At 32.3% G+C, this 22,617-nt stretch overlaps 4 protein-coding genes across 10 annotated transcripts; 1 reads left to right on the forward strand and 3 right to left on the reverse strand.

The window, feature by feature from the left end:
• Positions 1 to 503: 503 nt before the first annotated feature.
• LOC107031989 (40S ribosomal protein S17-like) lies at positions 504 to 1,268 on the reverse strand. The gene has a single exon (XM_015233530.1). The coding sequence runs from the start codon at positions 1,128 to 1,130 to the stop codon at positions 675 to 677; it is 456 nt and encodes a 151-aa protein (XP_015089016.1). The 5' UTR covers positions 1,131 to 1,268; the 3' UTR covers positions 504 to 674.
• Positions 1,269 to 4,705: 3,437 nt separating this feature from the next.
• LOC107032187 (secoisolariciresinol dehydrogenase-like) lies at positions 4,706 to 6,936 on the reverse strand. The gene is made up of 3 exons (XM_015233774.2): positions 6,805 to 6,936; positions 5,968 to 6,245; positions 4,706 to 5,414 (listed from the first exon to the last, which is right to left on the reverse strand). The coding sequence occupies exons 1-3, from the start codon at positions 6,843 to 6,845 to the stop codon at positions 4,876 to 4,878; spliced, it is 858 nt and encodes a 285-aa protein (XP_015089260.1). The 5' UTR covers positions 6,846 to 6,936; the 3' UTR covers positions 4,706 to 4,875.
• A 1,383-nt stretch (positions 6,937 to 8,319) lies between these two features.
• On the reverse strand, positions 8,320 to 14,827 carry LOC107031999 (secoisolariciresinol dehydrogenase-like). 7 transcript variants are annotated; one of them, XM_015233545.2, is made up of 6 exons: positions 14,676 to 14,827; positions 12,906 to 13,023; positions 12,364 to 12,390; positions 12,106 to 12,280; positions 10,058 to 10,097; positions 8,320 to 9,364 (listed from the first exon to the last, which is right to left on the reverse strand). In XM_015233545.2, exons 5-6 carry the CDS (start codon positions 10,093 to 10,095, stop codon positions 8,572 to 8,574), a joined length of 831 nt encoding a protein of 276 aa, XP_015089031.1. In that variant the 5' UTR covers positions 10,096 to 10,097; positions 12,106 to 12,280; positions 12,364 to 12,390; positions 12,906 to 13,023; positions 14,676 to 14,827; the 3' UTR covers positions 8,320 to 8,571. The 7 variants fall into 7 exon arrangements, with proteins under 7 accessions (XP_015089031.1, XP_027768372.1, XP_015089030.1 ...); XM_015233544.2 differs by lacking the exons at positions 12,106 to 12,280; positions 12,364 to 12,390 and adding an exon at positions 11,393 to 11,442 and having other exon boundaries at positions 8,352 to 9,364; positions 14,676 to 14,826; XM_027912569.1 differs by lacking the exons at positions 12,106 to 12,280; positions 12,364 to 12,390 and adding an exon at positions 14,318 to 14,438 and having other exon boundaries at positions 8,352 to 9,364; positions 12,906 to 13,020; positions 14,676 to 14,816.
• Positions 14,828 to 18,478: 3,651 nt separating this feature from the next.
• Positions 18,479 to 21,919, forward strand: LOC107002673 (uncharacterized protein At5g41620). Its single transcript, XM_015200802.2, has 3 exons — positions 18,479 to 18,949; positions 19,792 to 19,914; positions 20,154 to 21,919. Exons 1-3 carry the CDS (start codon positions 18,479 to 18,481, stop codon positions 21,525 to 21,527), a joined length of 1,968 nt encoding a protein of 655 aa, XP_015056288.1. The 3' UTR covers positions 21,528 to 21,919.
• The last annotated feature ends 698 nt before the right edge of the window (positions 21,920 to 22,617 follow it).

The raw sequence follows: 22,617 nt of genomic DNA on the forward strand, positions 1-22,617 counted from the left end.
TGATTGTGATTCCATGTGTTAATATATTGTTCTCCATTCTAATATGTGAAATGAGAAAAATAAAAGAAAATCAGATCTTCAATCGAGACAATTCAACATTATTGTAATTTTACAGTTGGCGTCTGAAAAAGATATCTCAAATCAAATAACATTTTTTTTTGTGTTAAAAACATTTCATTTGTGAAACAAAACATGAATGCAATAAGAAATAGCGTCGAAATAAAACATGTAGGTTTCAAGAAAAAAGAGTTTTGCATATTTTCGTTAATCATATATAATTATATCCATAGATTTCTCGAAACAAACCATGAATAAACGCAACAAAACTTTTTTAGAGATATAATTCTTTGCGGAAAGAGGCTTTGTGGTATAATTCTTTGAGGTAAGAGGTTTCCGAAAAGAGTGGCGTATACACAGCGTCACATCTAACTTGCGATTTTAGAGATTTTATTTCTGATAAACCTCAAAAACAGAAATACACGTAGTTTAAAAAAAACAAAAGCTTGGTAAAAATGCAATATTCAGTTCATAGAGAGAAATGCACATTACTCAGAGATTCAAAAATACTAAATTAGGTCACAAAATCCCAAATTTAAACAATAATCAGATAAAATCAAGTCTACAATTCAGCAAAAATCACTTCTCATAACCAAAAAAAAACGAACAAACCGATCTCAGTAACCACCACGACCTCCACGTCCGCCGCCGAACCCACCACGACCACCGCCGAATCCACCAACAGGTCCAGCAATAGCCACCGTCTGCTCTTCCTTGAGTACAACACCAGGTAATTCACTCATACCCATTGAAGCAAGCAAGTCAATAGTTTCCTTATCAACTTCAATCCTCTCAGTATTAATAGCAGATTCATCAGGAACAAAGTCCATACGGCGTTCTCTCTCTTCCTCTTGTAACTTAAGAGAAATGCCTCTAACTGGACCTTTTTGGATTCGCTTCATCAGATGAGTAGAGAATCCAGCGATCTTGTTGCGGAGACGCTTCGATGGGATGATAGCAACTTCTTCGAGAATCTTCTTGTTTGTGTGGAAATCTAAGGTCATTTTTGAGTAGTAACGCTCAATCACTTGACGTGAAGATTTCTTCACTGTTTTTGTACGGACACGACCCATGGCTACTTACCGGAACGGCGGCGAAGGGGCCGGGGGGGAGGGGTTGGGGATTCGAGCTCTATGGGGAGGAAGAAGAAGGAGAATTAGGGCTAATTGGTTACTCTAGGGTTTTAAAAGATTGAGAATTTGGAGGAGAAAATGACAAAAATGGTTCCTCAAGTTTGTGGTAGGTTCAAAGTAGTCCTTGAATATATTTTTGAATAGTTTTGGTTGTTTACGTTTGTTAAAATTGAACACTTTTGATCCTTTGATACGTAAATTTATATTTAAAGGTGTAGTTGAGTATTAAAATTGCTCACTTTTAATAAAGTTACAAGGATTATAGTAACTCAAATATAAAGTATCACATTTTCATTTTATAATAACACTTTAAGTAACAATTAAACTTTGAAAAAATAGTTTGGTTAATCGACCTAATTTTTACCTTTTTAGACCTAATTGTCATTGTATGTTGTTTTTTTTCCGACTTATTCTAAATAGGAGAAAGAAATATTACAATTTTTAAGCGAAGTGAATTCAATTGAACCTCCTTTATTTCGCTTAGCTTTTTCCTATTAAAGTAGTGATGTTTATGCATGTATATATATATATATATGACAATAATAATTGAAAACCCTCTTCTTTTCGATCTTTTTATTTTCCCAAGTCTATAAAATATGTACCAAAAACACTTTTTATCATGTCTTTGGGAATGTATTAAAACTATAAAACTGTCCATTTCAAAAAATAATAAAGACCAAAACTAGCTTAGATATACATTGAATAAAAGACGTAAATATCTACAAACACTCAACTTAAAAAGGTAAATAAGTACATTTCCAATACGAATTATTCAATTTAAAAAGAAAATACACCTTCAACATGCTTGATTATAATTGTTGTTCTCGATTAAAATAGTTGATCCAAAATAATTATTATTATAGAAAATCATGATATAATGAATTTTTTTTTCTCATTTTACTTAGTATTAACTGTGTTTAAGAATAATAAACATTGAGTAAACATAGAAAACTAAAATATGAAAAATACAAACACACAATATTATGATTGTTTAGATCAGCTTAACCTTGCTCTTTTATCAAACATTTACTAGTATAAATAATATTTACGTGATCAAATCACTTGAATAATTCGAAATTAGTTTCCCGAAAATACTTCAATAAAATGTTACAATAATCAACATACTGGTCAAAATTCATTTCCCATATGAAAAAAATATAATTCAAAAAAAGACTTTATTTATGACAAATCTTATCCCTTTTAATGAAATGTAATTTGTTCTCAGATAATTCTATTTTTATTTCCAGTATAAATATATATATTTCTTTAAAAATATATTTGATGCGATTAAATTTTTACTATATCGGTGATAGGGTTGAGTGTACTTTAGAAATAAATAAGACGATTAATGCATGAGTGGGCAGAAATTAACTTCTCAAGCATCATCAATATCACATGCTCTTATTAAATATTGGTGCCTACTACCGACACTAAGAAATAAAACATAACTTTAATATTTTTAAAAATATTTTCATTAATATTATCCAATAAGATATAAGTGAAAATTCGATTATGAAAGAATATAATTACATACAAGATTTAATTTTAAGAGATTTAACTCATTTCTCCATGAAAAAAATAAAGTGCCAAGGGAAGAGTGTTTTCATTTTTTCTTCTGTTTAAAGAGTGATAATATGATCAAACTCTTTTTATCTTTTTGTCTATCGATTAGATCATCGTGCGAGTTAAAAAATATTTTATAAAAGAGAAAACTGTTTAAAATATATCCAAATTTTGATCGAAATTGTTATAATGATATCAAACTTTGGAAAGAACCTTTTACAGGTATATATGTGTCCACGTGAACATCAATATTGCGTAATTATAAATATTAATGTATCCAACTGGACACATATATACCTTTAAAATACATTATTAAATAATGCATGTGGGGTAAAAGGTCCTTCATAAAATGTGATATTGTAATAACATATTCGACCAAAGTTGAAATATTTTTGAGACCCTATTCACTTTATAAAAATCCAGCTAAATCACAGGATCCCATAAAATTGAATAGGAGTATCTTACTATAAATTCAATTATAGTATAAATATTACGTTAAAAATATTAATAAGCATTGCGTATGCATAATGCATGCAAATAGGGACATTAACATATATTTGTTTTCGAAGCATCTCTTTCCTTTACATCAAAAGCTCTTGAAAGAAATGTAAATATTAGATCAGTTCTTTTTTAAATAAATATGATAAATCTATTATTTAATAAATAAAATCATTTCGACTCAATAAAATTGATGGCCCGTTAATATTTACCCGGGAAAAGGGTCTGATATACCCCTCAACTTTGTCATTTGGAGCTGATATACCCCTCGTTATAAAAGTGGCTCATATATGCCCTTACCGTTATACAAACGGCTCACATATACCCCTGCCATTACAAAATGGCTCAGATATACCCTTCATTTAACGGAAGTTAATAAATTAGTTTAAAATTTATATTTATTACTTCTAATATTTTTTTAAAAATTATTTAGGGGTATATATGATTCTTCTATCAAAGTTCAAGGTATATTTTAATTTTTTTCATACATAAATTATTTTTTGACTTTTTTTATTATAACTATTTGAGTTTCTTATTCTTATTTTGCTTTTTTCTTTTATTCCTTAGTTTAAAGAAAAAAAATTAAACTATTTTTTTTGTATGTATTGTAATTTAATTTCGTATTCAAAGAAAAAATTTGGTCATCTACAATATGTTTTACAAGAATATTAGTGAAACATAAATAAATTTGATTATCAAAATAATAATTATAATTAGTCATTGAAACAAAAAAAAGTCAAAAATATATGTTTGACGAGGATTAAATTTACTCATATGAGATTATATTTTTTGGAAAAAAATAATAAAAATGTAGATTAAAATTATTATTTTTTCATTTTCGTTAGAGGAAAAGGGTATATGTGAGTCATTTGTTTACACGTAGGGGTATATATGAGCCACTTTCATAACAAGGGATATATCAGCTCTAAATGACAAAGTTGAGGGGTATATCAGACCCTTTTCTCTATTTACCCCCTTCAATCCTCCATGCTATAGATGAGGCACATTTATTATTTATACATGTATAACACCTCATCAAATAGAGGATATTAATGCCAATTCCACAATTTGCATGATCTTATAATATTGTAATTATTACATATATGGCTCACAATTTTCTCTGGATATATCAAATATATATTGTCCGGCTTTTCAACATTTAAATTTGAATAATACTATATAATAAATTTTTGATGTCTTAAATTCAACCAAATTCAATCTTTGATTTGACTAGATCAAGATAAACTATAAATAAATAAAAAGAGTTGTTGAGTACTTAAAAGCATATATAACTGTCCAATTTAATATAGTCAACAAAAGAAAAATTCATATCTCTAGTTTTCATGTCTTTTCGCTAGTGATTAACAATTTTTTTTATGTTAATAATGTATATTATACTAAGATAAAAATTATATACATGAAAAATTAGTTAAATAAATTAAAATAATACTATATTTCATCAAATATATATATAACATACAAATGTCATCGATACTCATAATTCATAACAATCTTCTTTTAAACATAGAAAATAAAAATAGAAAAACTCCTTTACTACGTACCTCTTATGCCATGCAACTTTTAAATTAAAATAATCGAACCTCAAAGCAAATACGAAAAGAACTTACTCCGAAAATAATACACTTTGAATTGTTTTTATGTAACTCATATTAGTAGTACTATAACCTCCATCAATCACGAGGTTAACTCCACTTACAAACTTAGACTCATCACTTGCCAAATACAACGCCGCCTCCGCCACATCCTCCGCCGTCGGAGCCACCCCTTTTAAATTCGCCGACGAGCAAATTATTCCGTCCACGACGCTCTTATCGACACCCATTGCCTTCACTAACATCGGTGTCGCCACCGCGCACGGCGAGACGCAGTTCACTCTTATCCCATGTTGCCCTAATTCGGCACATAAATTCTTCATGAGTCCCACCACCGCGTGTTTCGAGGCGGTGTATGAATGGGGTGATTCACCCGAGGAAACGGAGGCCAAACTAGACGTAAAAAGAATGACACCTTTCTTTTCCGGGATCATGACCCGTGCAGCATATTTCGCCCCGAGAAATGATCCGTACACGTTAACGTCAAATACTTTTTTGAAATTCTCGTTATCTGCGTCAATTATGTTGAAATCGAGATTCCCCGGAATTCCTATATTTAAGAATGATAAAATTAAATTAGCTCAAGTCATTTAAATTTTTGAACTTGTGATGGTGGATTTATTACATGAATATTTCCTTTTTAGGCCATTATTTTGAGTTGTCTTTATTTAAAAAAAATGTGCAAATATAACTTTTTAGAAAATTAATATTCTAACTAATGGTTCAATTGTTTATTGATATGTTTCTCTTACTAATAAAATATGGTCTAACATTTTGATAACTGACAAGTTTCTAGATTTAACAATTTCTGATTTATTTGAAGAATCTTTAGATCGTAATCTAAAACTTCATAAGTTATAAAAAAAAAGTTATTTATAAAACGATCGTCCAAAAAAGGTAACTAGTGAAAATTTTTCCATTTTGACTAAGAGTATTAATCTTGGTATGAATTAGACGGATTGAATTATGACTCATTATTTAGCTTATTTTGTTCCGTTCATTGAACTCAAGAAACCTTTAGAGGTCATTGTCTATGTATTAATTACATATAGCTTAATTTAACCTATGTAAAATCAATTTAACCGCTCATTTAACATTCCTACCTGCGTTGTTGAACATGATATCGAGTTTTCCATACTTGGAAATTGTTGCGTCGATAAGGTTTTCGACGTCGGAGACCTTTGTTACATCACAATGTATGTATGTAAAATCATTGTTGTTATTTTTAGGACAATTGAGGAGATTGTTGCAAAGAGATTGTCCAATTTCATCTTGAACATCAGCTATTACAACTTTTGCACCATTTTGTAAGAAAAGTCTTACTGTACTTTCTCCAAATCCACTAGCTCCTCCTGTTACAATAGCTACTTTCCCTTCTAATCTGCATTTTCGAATTCAGAATTTGAAATTTATAAAAAAATTTTATAACAATTTCAAGTCAATATATGATAATAACTGAGTTTACAGTAAAATATACTAGATTTACACCAATTCGTATTTCATATTTGTGCATCCGCCACTGATATTTTATAACAATTTAAATTTTTAAATGAGATAATATATAAATTATTAATATGACATCAAAATGAATGAGAGTAGATCTAACACATTGTACGTAGATGAGTTCAATTAAATTCATAACTTTTAACATATATAGACCGGAATTTATATGTGTAAACCCCATAGAAATTGTTGCAAATGTTGAACTATGAAGATATAAATGACATAATTAAGTAAAAAAATTGTATGGGTGATAAGTACTACTTCATTCTTAATCAGAGATTTCGGGTTCGAATCCCCTGGTAAGGAGTAAGGAGTTGTGTTTGTTAGGAAGCGCTTTCGTCCTGACTTTTGAACGTGAATATAAATTTAGTCGGACTCTAATGTGAGTATCGAATATGCGATAGAAAACAAAAAATAAATAAAAGTAAGGTTATTACCTTCTGCTTGTGTGAGCTATAGGAGAGGAATAGCCATTCATTTTTAACAATTTTTCTTGGAAATAAGAGAGGAAGTTCTAAGCCAATGAGATTTTATTGTAAAAAAAAAAAAAGAAGCAAAGAAGCATTTTATAGAGAGAAAATGAGGTACCCTTTTAATGCTATAGTATTTTATTATATAGTTATATTAAATCAGTTTGACTCTAAGTTATATGGGTACACATGCTTTGTTGCTATTATAAGTTTTGGTAGTAATTGATTTAATTTGTACGATTTTGGTGATGTTTAATTAAGTATTAATTTTAAGGATAAAATGAAAAATAAAAATAATCATTTTTAGTTTAGATCATAAAAAGTTTATTTGATTAATAAGTCGAAATCAGTTTATTTTGAGAAATAATTTTATAACTTAAACCTGTAAAAATAAAGAAAATTTTTGAACATGTCATAAATTCTTGAATATTGTCGTTTTCAAAGACAAGGTGATCAAGAGACGATATTACTCAAGATCAACTCAAACTATTTTAGGAGATCAAATACATCAAAAAAAAGTTCAAACCACTTATGATCTTGCCAATTAAATACAACACAAGAAGGTCTAAATAATTAAGTACTTGAGAAATATGTTATAAATGATTATCGAATCATTAAAAAAAAATTCAAGAAAGGAAGGAATATACGGAATTATATTTACAATCTTAACAAATAAAATCATTTTATTTTTATTCATTTTATGATTACAGTATAATCTCTATATTTCAATTTTTTTTAAAGAAAAATACTACAAAAAAATAAAAAATTACAAAACTTATAAATTTTAGATTTTGAATTCGCCGTCACTCTCACCGTGGTGGAGATCAGATTGAGTTGGCAACAATTATTGGTCATGAAGTAAATGCTTGAGCTAAATGTAAAACATTATATTAATAAAATATAAATTAAAGCAAAAGGAAGCAGATCCAACTACTACCAAATTGGGGCACAATTATCTTGGAGTAGTAATAAATAAGTAAATTGCAATTTGCCATGTGCTGCTTGAAGGCTAGTCTCTATATTACAGCTCTTTATCCATCATGGCATTAAAAAAAATAACGAGAAAATGATCTTTTATTATCAGTTGTATAATTTAAATATAAAAAATAAGCATATAAAAATTTTCTGGTATATTATTTATTGATTTTTCATGAAAAGAATCATGCAAGTAAAAATATGTTAAGGTTATTTGCGTTACTCGTAGTAATGACTATCATATTGACATCTTGATATTTTCTTATGAACCTTATATGAATGATATTGTAGATCTCCAAAAATGGATCGTCAAAACCGGTAAGCACAAGCTCTTGTGCTGGATGTCTTGTTGTATAATGTCCAAGTAAAAATTATAATCACTTTGTTTAATTTACGAAACACGCTTTCTTGTTTAGTTTGTCATAGAAAGAAGCTCATCTTTTTATATTTAAAAATAATGTATCTTAGATGCAGTATAAAAAACGCATATCGAAAAAAAATCCAATATAACGAAAAATATCGTATTAGCGTACGTTCTGTACTGGGTAACGATGAATATCTTCAATTCTAAAATCATATCTTAGTATTTCCATAATAATACAAGTGTATCATAAACAACCTCTCTATCCTATAAAGGTAGGAGTGAGGTGAACGTACACAGTACATCACACTCTCCCCAAACTCAACTTGCGGGATTACACAAAGGTTGTTGTTGTTGTTATACTTGTATATAAAAAGAATTGAATGAAATCCCATATATCAAGATTCTGGATACTTGAACATGCCTAGTCCTGGATTAGACACAGTGAATCCCCCATCAATGAATAGATTGTGCCCACTGATATACTGGGCATCATCACTTGCTAAGAACAATGCTGCTTTTGCAACATCATCCACCTTCAGAGTAGCACCTTTAAGGTTCCCAATCGCGCTCATCGCGTTCTCAAGCTCTTCATTTTCAAGTCCAATGATCTTTGTCGCCATTGGCGTGACCATCGCGTATGGTGACAAGCAATTCACACGTATACCGAATTGTCCTAGTTCCACCGCTAGGTTCTTGGTAAGCCCCAACACGGCGTGTTTGGAGCTGCAGTATGCATGTGATGCTGCAGCTCCAACCGTGGAGCTTACACTAGCGGTGGATATGATGCAGCCGCTACGTGTCGGGACCATGACTCGAGCGGCATGCTTCATGCTCAAGAAAACTCCTGTTATGTTGATGCTAAGGACTCGTTCAAAATCTGCTTTTGTGTTGTCGATGATTCTTGGCTTGGTCTCGTCGCATATGCCAGCATTGCAGATCATGATGTCGAGTTTTCCAAATGTGGCGATGGTTCTGTTGACAGCTTCTTGGACTTGGTCTTCGTTTGTGACGTCACAGTGGATGTAAATGGAGTTGGATGAGTCGCCAAGGGCGTTGATGACTGAGTTGCCGAGTTCATCCTGGACATCAGCAATGACCACTTTGGCTCCATGTTCAGAGAAGAGCTTTGCAATTGCTTCACCGATACCACTAGCTCCTCCGGTTACAATTGCTACTTTCCCCTCTAGCCTTCATATACAAAAAATGGAAGTTAGAGGGATCTCAATTTCATTGCATTTTTCGCTTTAGAAAGAAATCTGATCTCCAATCGAATTTTCTCCTCGTTTCTTAAAGACAGAATGACAAGTTAAAATTTTGAGGTGAAACATCTAACTTCCTATAATAAAAACAACATACTCAGTGTAATCCCACAAGTAGGGTCTCGGGAGGGTATATATATACAGACCTCACCCCAACCTTTGTGGGGTAGAGAGATTGTTTCTGATAGACCCTCGGACTCAAAACAAGAGAAGTTATATGGAGAAGAGTAGCAAGAAAAAGACAGCGAAATAGAGCAACTGATAGCCAAAAACACACATTGAAGAGCAACTGATAGCCAAAAAAACACATTGAAGAATAAGAAACTACGTGGTTATACAGTATATGATAGTCAAAGAATATATGATCTAACTTCCTATAATATAAAGTATTTAGTATAAGTATTAATATTTGACAAGTCTATTTGAAATTTGGATGAGAGCAAGATCTTATGCGCTTTACTCGAAACTGCTTATAGCATTTTTCAGCAGAATATGCTATGGCAATAAGAGATATTGATCTCAGTGGATCTTTTCGAAAGATAAAACAAGGAATTATATGAATTAAAGAAAATCAAATTTCATCCTTACTTATTATATCGAGAGAAGGCTTTGTGATACATACCTTTTGCCGATTGTTGAAAGGAATGAAGCAGAAGCCATAGCTGGGAAAAAAACACAACAAACTTGATTTAGGAGGAGAAATGTGAAAAAAATGCCCTCTACATTGAATAAGCAAATAATGATATATACAAGGAGAGCCTACACAACTGTCTTTTTTGCTGAGCATTTTAGACGGCCTACACTGATAGAATATACTGCATAGTGAAAGTGCAGACAAAATTTGGAATGAGAAAATATGCGTCTTTATCTCTATTGGAATCCATGAATTAATGATGCGAAAAAAGCTATTTTCATTTCTTTCCTGGTCTTGGTATATATCATTTTAAATTACTTATTGACAATGATGTTTCAACTCCATTTATCTGCATTTTCCTTTTGCCCGTTCTTTCTTAAACTTCTGTTAAATGTTAATGAGGTCGGCATAATATCCTGTTTCTTTCTTGGCAAGATCGAAATTACCTTAATTCTTAGTTCAATTCAAAAATATGCAACAAACACAGTGAAGATACTGGAAATAACAAAATATACACATATAAGGTGCATAAACAAAAGCAAGGAAGAAAAGCTTTTGGTTTCTTAGAGTTTCTTTAAACCGAGGGTCTATCGGAAACAGTCCTGTGTAACTATACTGGGTATGTCTGTTGTTTTGGTGTCTTAGAAGTTAGAGCAAACATTGAGAGTGTTCAGGTAAGCATATACACACCTTTTGACTTATCTACGCGTTTGATAAACTGAAGCTATTTTAGAAGGTTTTAGGTCCTTAATCAATACTAATAAATTAAACAAGTTTGAGATTTGAACACACAAGCACTACCTCATTCCAAGTGTCTAAAAAGTAAAACCACTATGCTACAACATTTTATTGTATTAAGGGTGTCCGAAATATATTATCTAAATCATTTTGTGCATCATTTTACTTGTATATATGATATTTTTTCCGACGAAGAATTGGACACCCTAACATGAGTGCAGCTACGATCCTGGGACCCACAATAGTAAGCAAAATATCATATAAGTTATATACATCAACACTATCAGGCTGACGGTGTATAAAATTTGAACTCAATAAAATATTGTCAAAACTAATCACCCTTAAAGTAAAGGTGAAGAGAAGATGTTAGACACCTAAAAATTACCTTTCTTCCTATATTAACAACAAACTTCTCAAAACCATAGTGAATTTTAGAATCAGCATAAAGTCAAAGCAACATCAACAACAAAAATAGGAAAATAAGAAGAGAGTCAGTTCCAACTTGTATAGTTCAAATTCAAACTCAACTAACCAAGAATGATTAAATAATGAAAAAATATATTATAAGCAACATATAAATTTTACCTAACTGAAAATAGTGGAGAACTGAATGCTAAATTAACTTGAGGTCAATCCTGCAGAGGTACTCAAATTGGACCAATGATCGATTTCACAATACATTAACTCATCTATATTATTCAACCAAACATCGAAGATGAAATCAGGACTTAAAAAGAAGAAAAAAATTACTTGCTATAACTGACCTATGCCTATAGGTTAGGTAGAAGTTAGGTTAATGCACTGATTAGTCAATAGCAAGAATCACATTGTATTGCAAACTGTATAAATTTATTTGTGTAATAAACTAACAAATTGATAGCAATAATTAAGCTACTCTAACATAATCTATATACTCTCCTCAGGAGATGAAACTGACTCTAATTCCCTAATGCCCCATTGAAAAATTATTCAATTCAAAATATAAACAAGTGAGGTATTTCAAAATCTTAGTAAGGCTTCTAAATCTTATATGGCTGACCCCCCCACCCCACCCCCCCATACACACACGTTTAATATGAAGAGTCTAAACAAGTCGAGTATTTCAACACCTTTTTAACCCTTTTGAAATGCTTTTATATAAGTGGATGTAAAATGTTGTACAACTCAATTCCCATACATATATTATACGAAACATCTCAACATCGAATAACTCTGTGCTTTCACGCCTTTCAGGCCCTGTAAAATTGAGGTTCACCCCCCTAAAATACAAAGGACACACTGGCTGTTAGTAGAATTACCCCTTTCGTTTGGCAGGAAAACTATGGTAGCATGTTTTTCCGCCACCAGAAATGCTCCACACAAATGGCAGTCAGACGTGGACTTTGGTTAAGCTCCACGAGACAACATATCTGTCATTTGTTTGCTTCAATCTGAACCTTCTTAAACTATTTGTGTTGTAGTAAATGAATACCTCTGCATTGACCGACATATTTGAATCAAAGCATAATTCCTTCAAATTACTAGATCGGGACTTGGTGAAGAGTAGCACAACATACCTAGTGAAAAAATCCCACAAGTGGAGTCTGGAGAGGGTAGAGTAAAAGTATTAATAACTACTTCTTAACTAAAACATCTATAAGAGTTTCTGTTCTTGATTGCTCATCCTCCATCTCTCTTCTCACAATTCTTCTAATAAAGGTACGCTACATTTATACATTTGCTAATCAGAGAAAAACGCAAGTTCGTAAATTTTTCTTTCTGTTTTATTTTTTGCAGATTTTCATGTTTTTTATTTCAGATTTAGCTCATTTTCATGGATTCGGGGATTCCCAAAGCCTGTAGGTCATATTATGCACTTCTGTTTTGTTGCTTCGCAACTAATTTTTTCAATTTATGTCTTAGACAAGTTCCATTATAATTCACGAATATCTTCGTACTGTATCTGCTTCAACTAAGACTCATTCTGATTTATATATATATATATATATATATATATATATATATATATATGTAAGTCTCAAATGTATATGCACTAGAGATGGCAAAAAAAAAAAGATTCTCTTAGATACTTCAGCACAGACTAAATTCAGAAATTTACCTTTCAAGGCTGGCACTGAATAGGCTAGTTGTTGGCTTTGGTGCCAGGGCCACAATAAGTAGTGTTACGTAGCACAAAACCGAGACCATTTGTTCATGAACTTTGAAGTTACAACCTACTGAAATGAAAATTCACCGAGTTATAGCATTGGCATTAACATCAATATCGGAATTGCTCATATTGTCAAGATAAAGTATCCTGTTGCCGAGGCATACGGAGGCCCAGCTACCTACTCTTCTAAACTTGTTAACAAATTTACTTTTAGTAGGTAAAATCTTAGCATCATGGTGGAATATAATACGATTGTAATTGGTCCTGACTATTTGATGCACGATTTTGCATAACACATCCGTTTTGATGCACGATTAGACATTGTCAGGAAGTCGCACAAAGATATCTTATCAAATTTTTATAACACATCCGTTTCTCTGATACGTGTGAGTCACTATGATACAAAACTAGTAAGATATGGCATTCAAGGGAGACCCCAAAAGCATCTTAGCATCACATCCAGCTTGCTAATCGAGCGGGAGGCAGCTTAGTAACTCATCAAGAACCTCAAAGCTTAAATGAAAAAAAATACCAGTAAGGTAAGCAAATGGAATACTCATCGCTAGCTTCCCCGGGTAGGAAATGGAGAACTCATAGCCAGCTTCCCGGGTTGCACAAGCAACAATATGGTGTTTATGAAGGAGACATCCCAAGGAAACTCTCGTTTTCGTCTTTTCAACCATCTTAATCAATTTCATGAAGTAGTACACTTACATCTGCAACCAACAGAGGCAACCAACCAAATACTTCTTTTCTATTATTTAATTACTTATATAACTTTAATTTTCCAGAAACAGCATCTCTACCTCCACGAGATAGGGGTAACGTCTACGTACACTCTACTTCCCCAGACCCCACTTGTGGGATTATACTGAGTAGGTTGTTGTTGTTGTATCTGATTTTAGTGTTTTATTCTTTTGCTTCTCTGTTAATTGACTGGCTAAATGATTTGCAGCAACTGGCAAGAACTTGGGATAAAATTCCTCCTAACAGCAACATGTTCTCTTTCTTTTTATATTTATTTATTTGGATTCTCCCACAGTATCTATAATAACAATTATTACAAGAATAAGCCTTACTATTTTTTTTAAAATAACTTCCAATAATTACTAGATACTTTTTTAAAAACTCTACTCTCACTCCCCCAACAAAGAAATAGAAGAAAAAAAAAACTTTAAAAACTGCATTTGCATAAAAAAGCAAAGTTGATTCCTTTTCTATGAATAGAAAAGCTCCCTTTTGGCCATAGATTTTTGAAGTTGAAATTCGAAAAATTGAATCTCTGAAGATGTAACCAACAACATACCCAACGTAGTCCCACAAAGTAGGGTATGAGAGGTTAGAGTGTACAAAGACCGTACCTGAGAGGTAGAGAGGCTGTTTTCCATGGACCATCACCTCTAGTTTTTGAAGTTGTACTAGAACATTCATTTTTACTTAGAAAAATTTGAACTTTTTGTGAGCGGAGGTCCAAAAACTGGTCTGAACTTGAAAATATTCGAAGATCAAACTTTCTTCATGGCTAACTCGATATTTGAAGATAAATTTTCGAAAACTTCTACCAAAATCTATGGCTAAATGCTAGCTTAAAGTATGAATTGAACCAGAAAAACAACATGAAAATGCAATAAACGGGAAATGGAAACAAAAATATTCAGAGATAAGTGTAAAATGCACAAATTCAACAAACTGTATAACGAGGAAAATATAAATTCTTACCCATTCGGGCTTTACTGTAATCATTTCGGGCCCTTGAACGGGCTTGATGAGGCCCAATGTTGCGCTAAGATAAGAAGGCGGCGCCGGCGCCGGCGCCGGCGATAAGAGTAGCGCAGCGAGTGTGAATTTGAGCTGATACAGTGTTATGGGAAAGTTTATAATAGTCTCTTAAGTATATTTTTGAGCATTTTGACCCCTTAAGTTTGTCAAAGTTGAGCACTTCTTGTTTTTCTGTTTTTATCAACAATTTAACAAAAACTGTAAAACTAAAGATTTAGTTAAAAATATTAGAAAAATCTAATCAAATTTTAAAAAATCATAACATGAAAAGCAATATCAAACAACAGAAATATATATATAGAGAGAGACTAAAATAAGTAGGAGTTGCACCTCAAATAATTACATCAAATATAAAAAAATATATCAAAATAGAAAAAATGATGAAATTCAAATATTTGTATAGGCATAATTATTATTATTTTATTGTTATATACACTATTTACATATTATTTATATATATTATATATAAAGATAAGCATAATAAAGAAGGGCCCGTTTGGATGGGCTTAATAAAAGCAACTTTAAAAAAGTACTTTTGAAAGTGCTGAAACTTATTTTTAAAATAAGCAGTTATGCGTTTGGATAAAAGTGCTGAAGTTAAAAAAAAGTTGTTGATGTGTTTGGCAAATAAGTGCTGATAAACAGCTTTTTAAATCAAAATGTCTGAAATACCCTTAAAAGCTGTTAACATAATAAAAGTTAATTAATTTATATTTTACAGCCATAAATAATTATATTTTGCTATCATTCACATATTTCTTTCTCATCACAAATTATTTATAAGAGGAATATAAATTTTTATTTTTCAACATATTATCGGCATCAATCGAGAGAAAAGAAGAAAGTTAATAAAAAAATAATCGAAAAAATTTATTTCAAGATCTTCACTTCAAGTTGGAAGAACAGGAAGAAGTTCAGCAGCTATGCCAAACATGAAAAGGGAAAAATGGAAGAAAGAGATGTTAGGGTTATGTGGGTAATTTGGAGATTGTATATAAGGGCAAAAAGGTAAAAATGTGGTCAATTTAAAACAGCTTATAAGCTAAAATAAAAAAAGCACCCCTATCCCAGCTTTTAATTTTTGGCTTAAAATAAGTTTTTTTTTAACTTAAAATATTATTTTGAGTATTGCCAAACAGCTAAACAAGTCAAAAACCAGCTTTTAAGTCAGTTTGACCAGCTTTTAAGCTGAGCCAGACAGGCTCGAAGTATCAACATAAATTTTAGATAATTTTCGTTTTTCTTTGGTATTTCATGAATAGGGGATTGAAAGAGGTTTGATATTATAAAATCTTTACAGTTTTTTTTAGAACGCTAATATGAAATACTTAAAGCATTGTATTATCTTTTAGTACAACACATTAATTAATTTGGTTCAATTTTGAGGCATTATATTAGGATAATAAATACAAAGATTAACAAAGACTATTAAATTTTAATTGAATTAGATAATTGTCATTATATCTAAAAGTATTATAGCCAAGCTTTAGGAACCTTTACAAAAAATTTTAATCGCCGTTAAAAAATATATATTTAACGATAATTAAATTATTATTATTAACTACTATTGATAAAAATTATTTTTAATATAGTTATAATATCGGTTATTGTTATTTGTTATCATAGTGGAGATTGAGAGCAAATCAAGAATGATTTGTACCACATTTTAAATTAATCGAATCTTTCTTGGTCATTATCATTATTCAAATCCCACTTATCTTTTTTTTTTCTTCCACTTTTCTACACCATCGTTAGGCTGTAGTTGGTCAAGCTTGTAACTTTTTTTTTTGATAAAAGTAATTAATTGTAATATCATTTCATATTATAAGTAGGCCACCCTTTGACCACATTTCAATCTTACTTGTCATGGTGTGATCAAATTGTCTAAATTGTTTTAAGAAAACATTTTTAAAGATGAAAAATAAGTTTTGTTATTAATAAAAATAATAAGTAATTTTGTCTATAAATAACTTAACTAAACATGTTCGTTTTTTAAAGCTTAGTCACTGACACTTAAATTAAATAGAGGGTATATCAAATCTTTTTTAAAATGAATCGTATACATGTGAGCTTCTTTTTGTAATGATAAGGTATATTATAACTTTATAAGTCATTTGTATAACGATAAAGATATATATGAATCACTTTTATAATAAAAGATATATCAACTTATAATAATAAATCAAAAAACTATATCAGATTCTTTATCCTAAAAAATAAATAATGAAAACTACTTGGAAAATGACAAAAGAACCACGCAACAAGGAGGTATTAGAAAAAAAAATTAAGAACAAAAAAGAAAAACACATGGTATTTGAACAACTTTAGAAATGAGATAGCTACCAATAAGCAATAATTCCACCAACAGAAGAATTTTCAACTATTTAAAGTGCAACCAATAATGGAATTATTGGAAAAATTAAAAAATGGACAACATTCTTTAATACGAAAAAATTGTAGAAAGCATATAAATGAAAAGAAAAAACAACTTATCATCAACCCTCCGCTTTTAACTAGACGTCGAAGATTTAAGTTTTGAGCATAAAAAAATTATATTGAGACTTTACCTCATGACATAAACTCTATAATATGTGAATTCAAATGAGTCGACCATCAATATGAATATTTGAGCAGGAAACAAAAAAAAAAGATAAGTATTGAAAAAACTTTCAACTCAGCGTAAATGATTAATTTCATCCTTAAACTAGTAACAACCTAAAAGCACCCCTTTACTCTACTAGCAAAATTGAAATACATTCCCGATCTTACAACATGAGTAATATACACTAACACCTTAAATTATCGCCAAGTTTAAAAGTCTTTTCAACACTTCTCTCGTCTTTTTATTAAGAATTACATATTTATACAATAGTTTGAGATAGGGGTACATTTACTATATTACGTGGCAGATAGGAAATATATTTTAGTCAAACAAAAAGATATTTTTTAGACTGTCAATAATTTAAAAATAAAACTAACCATTAATAAATGATCATCATAGCACAGCAGAGCAGAGCAGCCATTGAGGAGGAAACATGTAAGCAAGAGACAAAGGCAAACATCAATAGTACAGTGAAAATGAGAAACAAAAATAAAGAGAACCAAAAAAATAAAACATTCTTCTTTTTGTCACAGCAGCAAAAAAGCTACTGTATCAGAATTCAGAATATTGTGATGGTAGCAAACACCAATAATTCCCTTGCACGTTCTTAGCCTCACATGCACAGTGAACTCTCTTTTTCATCGATATCGATGCTCGATTAATTTTAACTTATGTTAAATTTACAGATAAACGAATACTTATCACTCCACCCGACAACGGCAGTTGGTGCTAATCAATCTTTCCTATGGATACACTTATGGCTACCATGTACTAGTTACAAAAATGTATAAAGATTTGTAATCAAAAGTCAAGCTGTCAAAATAAAACTTTCCTAATTGTTATTCTCTGTATGCATTATCATTTCAAATCAAAAGTATTAGCAAACACAATTTTGTCTCCCTTAACACTTTGTCCCTTCTTTACCCTTTCTCATTTTGAATGTCATTATCACTTCTAAGTGAAAAAAATTCAATCTTTTTCCATACCCAAGTTGAAAAATCCAATCTTTTTCAGTATCTTTAAGTTTCTGATCAAGATCTTGAAACCCCAGTTCAAAAATTTCAAAATCTAGCAGTTTTTTTTGTATGTATTTCACTTCAGATCGTACTAGAGGGGTAATATTTGGGAAGGGAAATTGATAATGCCAAGGCAGAATCAGGCTATGGTGGAGGGTTTAATACCCAAGATCCGTAAAAGGGGTTGTTCATCTTCTTCATCTGCATCATCAAAAGTGTATAACTACAGATTTAAACGGGCTATTTTAGTTGGGAAATCAAGAAACGGGCTCGGGCTTGGGCTCGGGCTAAGAGGGTCTAGATCCAGTACACCAGTGCCAAGTTGGAGGGCAACTCCATTGAGAAACGTTGTTGAGTCACCCAAACAGTCCCTTGGTGGTGGGATATCACAGCCAGTTTCAGCTAGAAAACTTGCAGCTACATTGTGGGAAATGAATGAAATGCCTTCACCAAGAATAACTGAGGAAGACTTGGAGAAAAAGAAGAAGATGATGATGAAGAAGGAGAAAATTCGGGCTGGTCATATGAGTTCGGGCTCTGTTTCGGGCTCTTTGCCTCCTCATTTGTGTGATCCATCTCATAGCCCGGTTTCTGAGGTGAGCTACTGAGCTCACTCTTTTGGAATATGTTTAGTATAATGATTATAAACATATCTAAAGTATCCTGTTTTTCCGAGTTTCATACATGAACTATCACCAACTATTTATCAAACAAACTCTTGAAATATCACCATAACTCAATCTATAGTTGATGTAGGGAACTCGCATACATGATAGTTTCTATCACCAACTATTTACTCAAACAAACGTCTTGAAATATCACCATAACTCAATCTATAGTTGATGTAGGAAACTGGCATACATGATAGTTTATGTATGAAACTCGAAAAAATGGATACTTTAGGTGTGGTTTTGACCCTAAAGTGTTGTATCTTGATGTGGGAACTATATTTTGCTGAATTCAGTTTGATTAGTTTCCTGTGGTTGTTAGAAATCCAGTGAAAATGATGTTTGTATTAGTCAATTCTCAAATATTAGTTTAGTTAGGTAATTACCTAATACTAATATATGGTTGATGTAACTTGTATGGTGGAGATATTGTGAAAATGACATTTTTCATCCTCTGACTTGTCCTCCTGATTATTTTATTCCATCCCACAGAGAGGAAAACGAAATGGATTGGTCGAATGAATTTGCTGTATTGTTGATGAAATAGCTTACTTGACATATACAGCTTTAACAGAAATGTTTGTCTTGTTATTACTGGCTTTACAAAGACTCTGCCTTGAGAAGCTGTTTGCAAAGATTATGATATGTTTTTTTTGTTCTCCACATGATGGGGTGTACCCTCCTCGTCTTCTCGATGCAAGATGACAAGTTGAGTGATCGAAGTTACTTAAGTTTGTTGTTGGTAATCCATATTTGCATTGATTGTGCAGAGGATGGATCGATCTGGAACAGGAAGCTATCAGAAGAGATCATCATCAACTTCTCGTAGACCAAGGACTACAGACCATAATGTTGGGATGTTAGATTCTTTAAGCAGCGCCAGTTTTATGGAGGTGGCAACCAATTCCTTCATGTTGGTCAATTTTATTGTTCTTTATACCTCATTAGCATGCAATTTAAGTTCATATTTACTTTTGGTATTATGTCACACTTTCTATTTCTTCGTGTTCGTGCAAGTAAAAATGGAAATCAATGGTTAGGTTGTAAAAGGGTAGATTTGAAATGTATTGACTTGGTGTGAAAACTTATGTTGCTAAAAGAGAGTGATGCTATATATAACTCTGTAATGCAGCTTGAGACCAGATCTCGTGCCCAGACTCCACGGGGATCAGTGCCTGGTTTTGGCAGTCGTCTGAAGGATGTTAGTAACGCTTTGACAACATCGAAAGAGCTTCTGAAAATAATCAACCGAATTTGGGCTCATGCTGATCAACCTTCATCTAGCACGTCACTTGTCTCTGCGTTACACACTGAGCTGGAAAGGGCCCGCCTGCAGGTGAACCAGCTTATTCAAGACCAGCGCTCGGATCAAAATGAGATTAATTATCTCCTTAAATGTTTTGCTGAAGAGAAAGCAGCTTGGAAGAATAAAGAGCAACAGGCAGTTGAGGCTGCAATTGAGTCGGTTGCAAATGAACTTGAGGTAGAGAGAAAGCTTAGGCGGAGATTTGAGAGCTTGAACAAAAAACTTGGCAAAGAGTTATCGGATTCAAAAGCATCATTTGTGAAGGCTGTGCAAGAGCTTGAAAGTGAGAAAAGAGCCAGAGAAGTAATGGAACAGGTATGTGATGAATTAGCTAGAGATATCGGTGAAGACAGAGCTGAAGCAGAAGAGATGAAGAGGGAATCTGCAAAAGTTCAAGAAGAGCTTGAACAGGAAAGAGAGATGCTCCAGTTAGCTGATAGATTGCGCGAGGAAAGGGCTCATGTGAAACTCTCCGAGGCCAAGAATCATTTCGAGGAGAAAAATTCTGCTATTGACAAGCTAAGAAAGCAGCTTGAAGGATTCCTGGGGAAGAAAAAGACCAAAGGTAAGAGAAACGGTTCCCTAAATTTCAGAAATAATGAAGATACGGCATCCTTGAGTAAAGAAAAAGACGATGATGGAGAAGTGGAGAATGTTGCAGACTGCGGGGAAGACTCAGCAGAAAGTGATCTTCATTCAATTGAACTAAACATGGACAATTCCAATAAGAGCTACAATTGGGCTTATCCATCTAATGTAGTTCGTGAGTCAAAACGAATATCAGTTGATGAAAGAAGAACAAGAAACTCCATCGCTGGGCAGCCCAGAAGAAGCACTCCCATTCAAAGGAGCATTTCTGGTGGAGTTGTCGAGTATGTCAATCAAGCTGCAAATCTTCCAACCTCAGGAGATGGATTAGACAGGGAAAGACTTCATGAACTCGAGAAACTAGGCCAACGATATAGTTATCTGGATGAAGCACAGAGACTTAAAGCAGTGAAGGGCCTTAAAGATCATCTATTAGCTAGTTCCGGGACAGGATCTTGCAAAGACATTTCCAGCCCCATCCGACAGTGGGAGCAACCTTGGCCTTCTAGAGATCCTTGTGGTACAATTCAGGAAAAATCGAGCATTATTCAGGGGAGTGCCACAAAATCAAGGCTAGGAGAAGGCCAAAGTGTCAGAAGATCAAGACGGTGAGATTGTTTGAATACGCATGATCTTGTCAAGGAGAAGGGGCCTTCCAATTGTAGGAACTTGTTAAACTGGTTCCTTTATGGCGGTATGGCCTAAGTTATCTGTTCACTTGACAGTTCAAACCAAGATTGCGCGATATATTTTGACATGTCTAAAAGAGGTTAACGTCTTGTTGATTACACTTCAGATGTCATTTTCAATTGTTTTCTTCTGCCAGTTTTTCGTTACATGACTCCTTTTTGTTAAGGCGTGTTTGAATTAGTCGAAATCCTGTAGAAAGTTGTGCTGATTTTAGCAAACTGCTCACTGTGTAAAAAGTTCCCAGCTACTACTATAATGCTTTTCACCCTTGTACACATTTTCCTTTTCTATGAAGTTTTCTCTTATAAGATAAATCATGTGCCTTTATAAATTGTGTATCTTCTTTGAGCTTTATTACCAAACTGTATTAAATTTGAGACCTTCACTGTTATTTTGGTGTAAACTTCAGATATTAATTCTTCGTGACAGCAATAATATAACCAGTGTAATTCCACGAGGGTACGTAACTTTACCCCTAGTTTTAAAGATAGAGATGTTGTTTGTGATAGACCCTCGGCTCAAGTTAAAAGCATCATAAAATCACATATGTAAAGGAAAATACAGTAATGCTGACGACAACAGTAAGAACAACACAGATTACTATAAATGAAGCAAGAAAAAACAAGATTTAGTAATAAAACCGATGAACAAGATAGTATGTGTGCAGTAATAACAACCTTGATACAGATAGCAATTCATTTATTAATATACATAATTTATAATTTGTGCCACTTACCTTCAGATTATGAAAGATTTTAAGACCAGGTTACTTGTTGTGTTTGGTGTTCCAAGTCAATTTTATTCGTTTTAAAAAAATAAAATTAGTCACATTTAAACTGAATTTTCTTTATACTTTGTCAATTCTTTTACTCCCCATCACATCTTAACATGAACTTCAACCAAATATGGAACATATAATAACACATTGAGTGGCAATATACTACAACTTACTCGGTGTAGTCCCACAAAATCGGATCTGGAAAAGGTAGAGTGCATGCAACATACCCCAACC

Source organism: Solanum pennellii, chromosome 10 (genome assembly GCF_001406875.1).
Source record: "Solanum pennellii chromosome 10, SPENNV200".
In the NCBI taxonomy this organism is placed as follows: domain Eukaryota; kingdom Viridiplantae; phylum Streptophyta; class Magnoliopsida; order Solanales; family Solanaceae; genus Solanum; species Solanum pennellii.

Coding starts and splice junctions, on each gene's coding strand:
- LOC107031989 (XM_015233530.1), bottom strand. CDS start 1,130: ATGGGTCGTGTCCGTACAAAAACAGTGAAGAAATCTTCACGTCAAGTG.
- LOC107032187 (XM_015233774.2), bottom strand. CDS start 6,845: ATGAATGGCTATTCCTCTCCTATAGCTCACACAAGCAGAAG. Junction 6,246..6,804: donor ATAGCTCACACAAGCAGAAG/GTAATAACCTTA, acceptor TCGAAAATGCAG/ATTAGAAGGGAAAGTAGCTA. Junction 5,415..5,967: donor TATCATGTTCAACAACGCAG/GTAGGAATGTTA, acceptor TCTTAAATATAG/GAATTCCGGGGAATCTCGAT.
- LOC107031999 (XM_015233545.2), bottom strand. CDS start 10,095: ATGGCTTCTGCTTCATTCCTTTCAACAATCGGCAAAAG. Junction 9,365..10,057: donor CTTTCAACAATCGGCAAAAG/GTATGTATCACA, acceptor TTGTATATGAAG/GCTAGAGGGGAAAGTAGCAA.
- LOC107002673 (XM_015200802.2), top strand. CDS start 18,479: ATGCCAAGGCAGAATCAGGCTATGGTGGAGGGTTTAATACCCAAGATC. Junction 18,950..19,791: donor CTCATAGCCCGGTTTCTGAG/GTGAGCTACTGA, acceptor TTGATTGTGCAG/AGGATGGATCGATCTGGAAC. Junction 19,915..20,153: donor GCAGCGCCAGTTTTATGGAG/GTGGCAACCAAT, acceptor TCTGTAATGCAG/CTTGAGACCAGATCTCGTGC.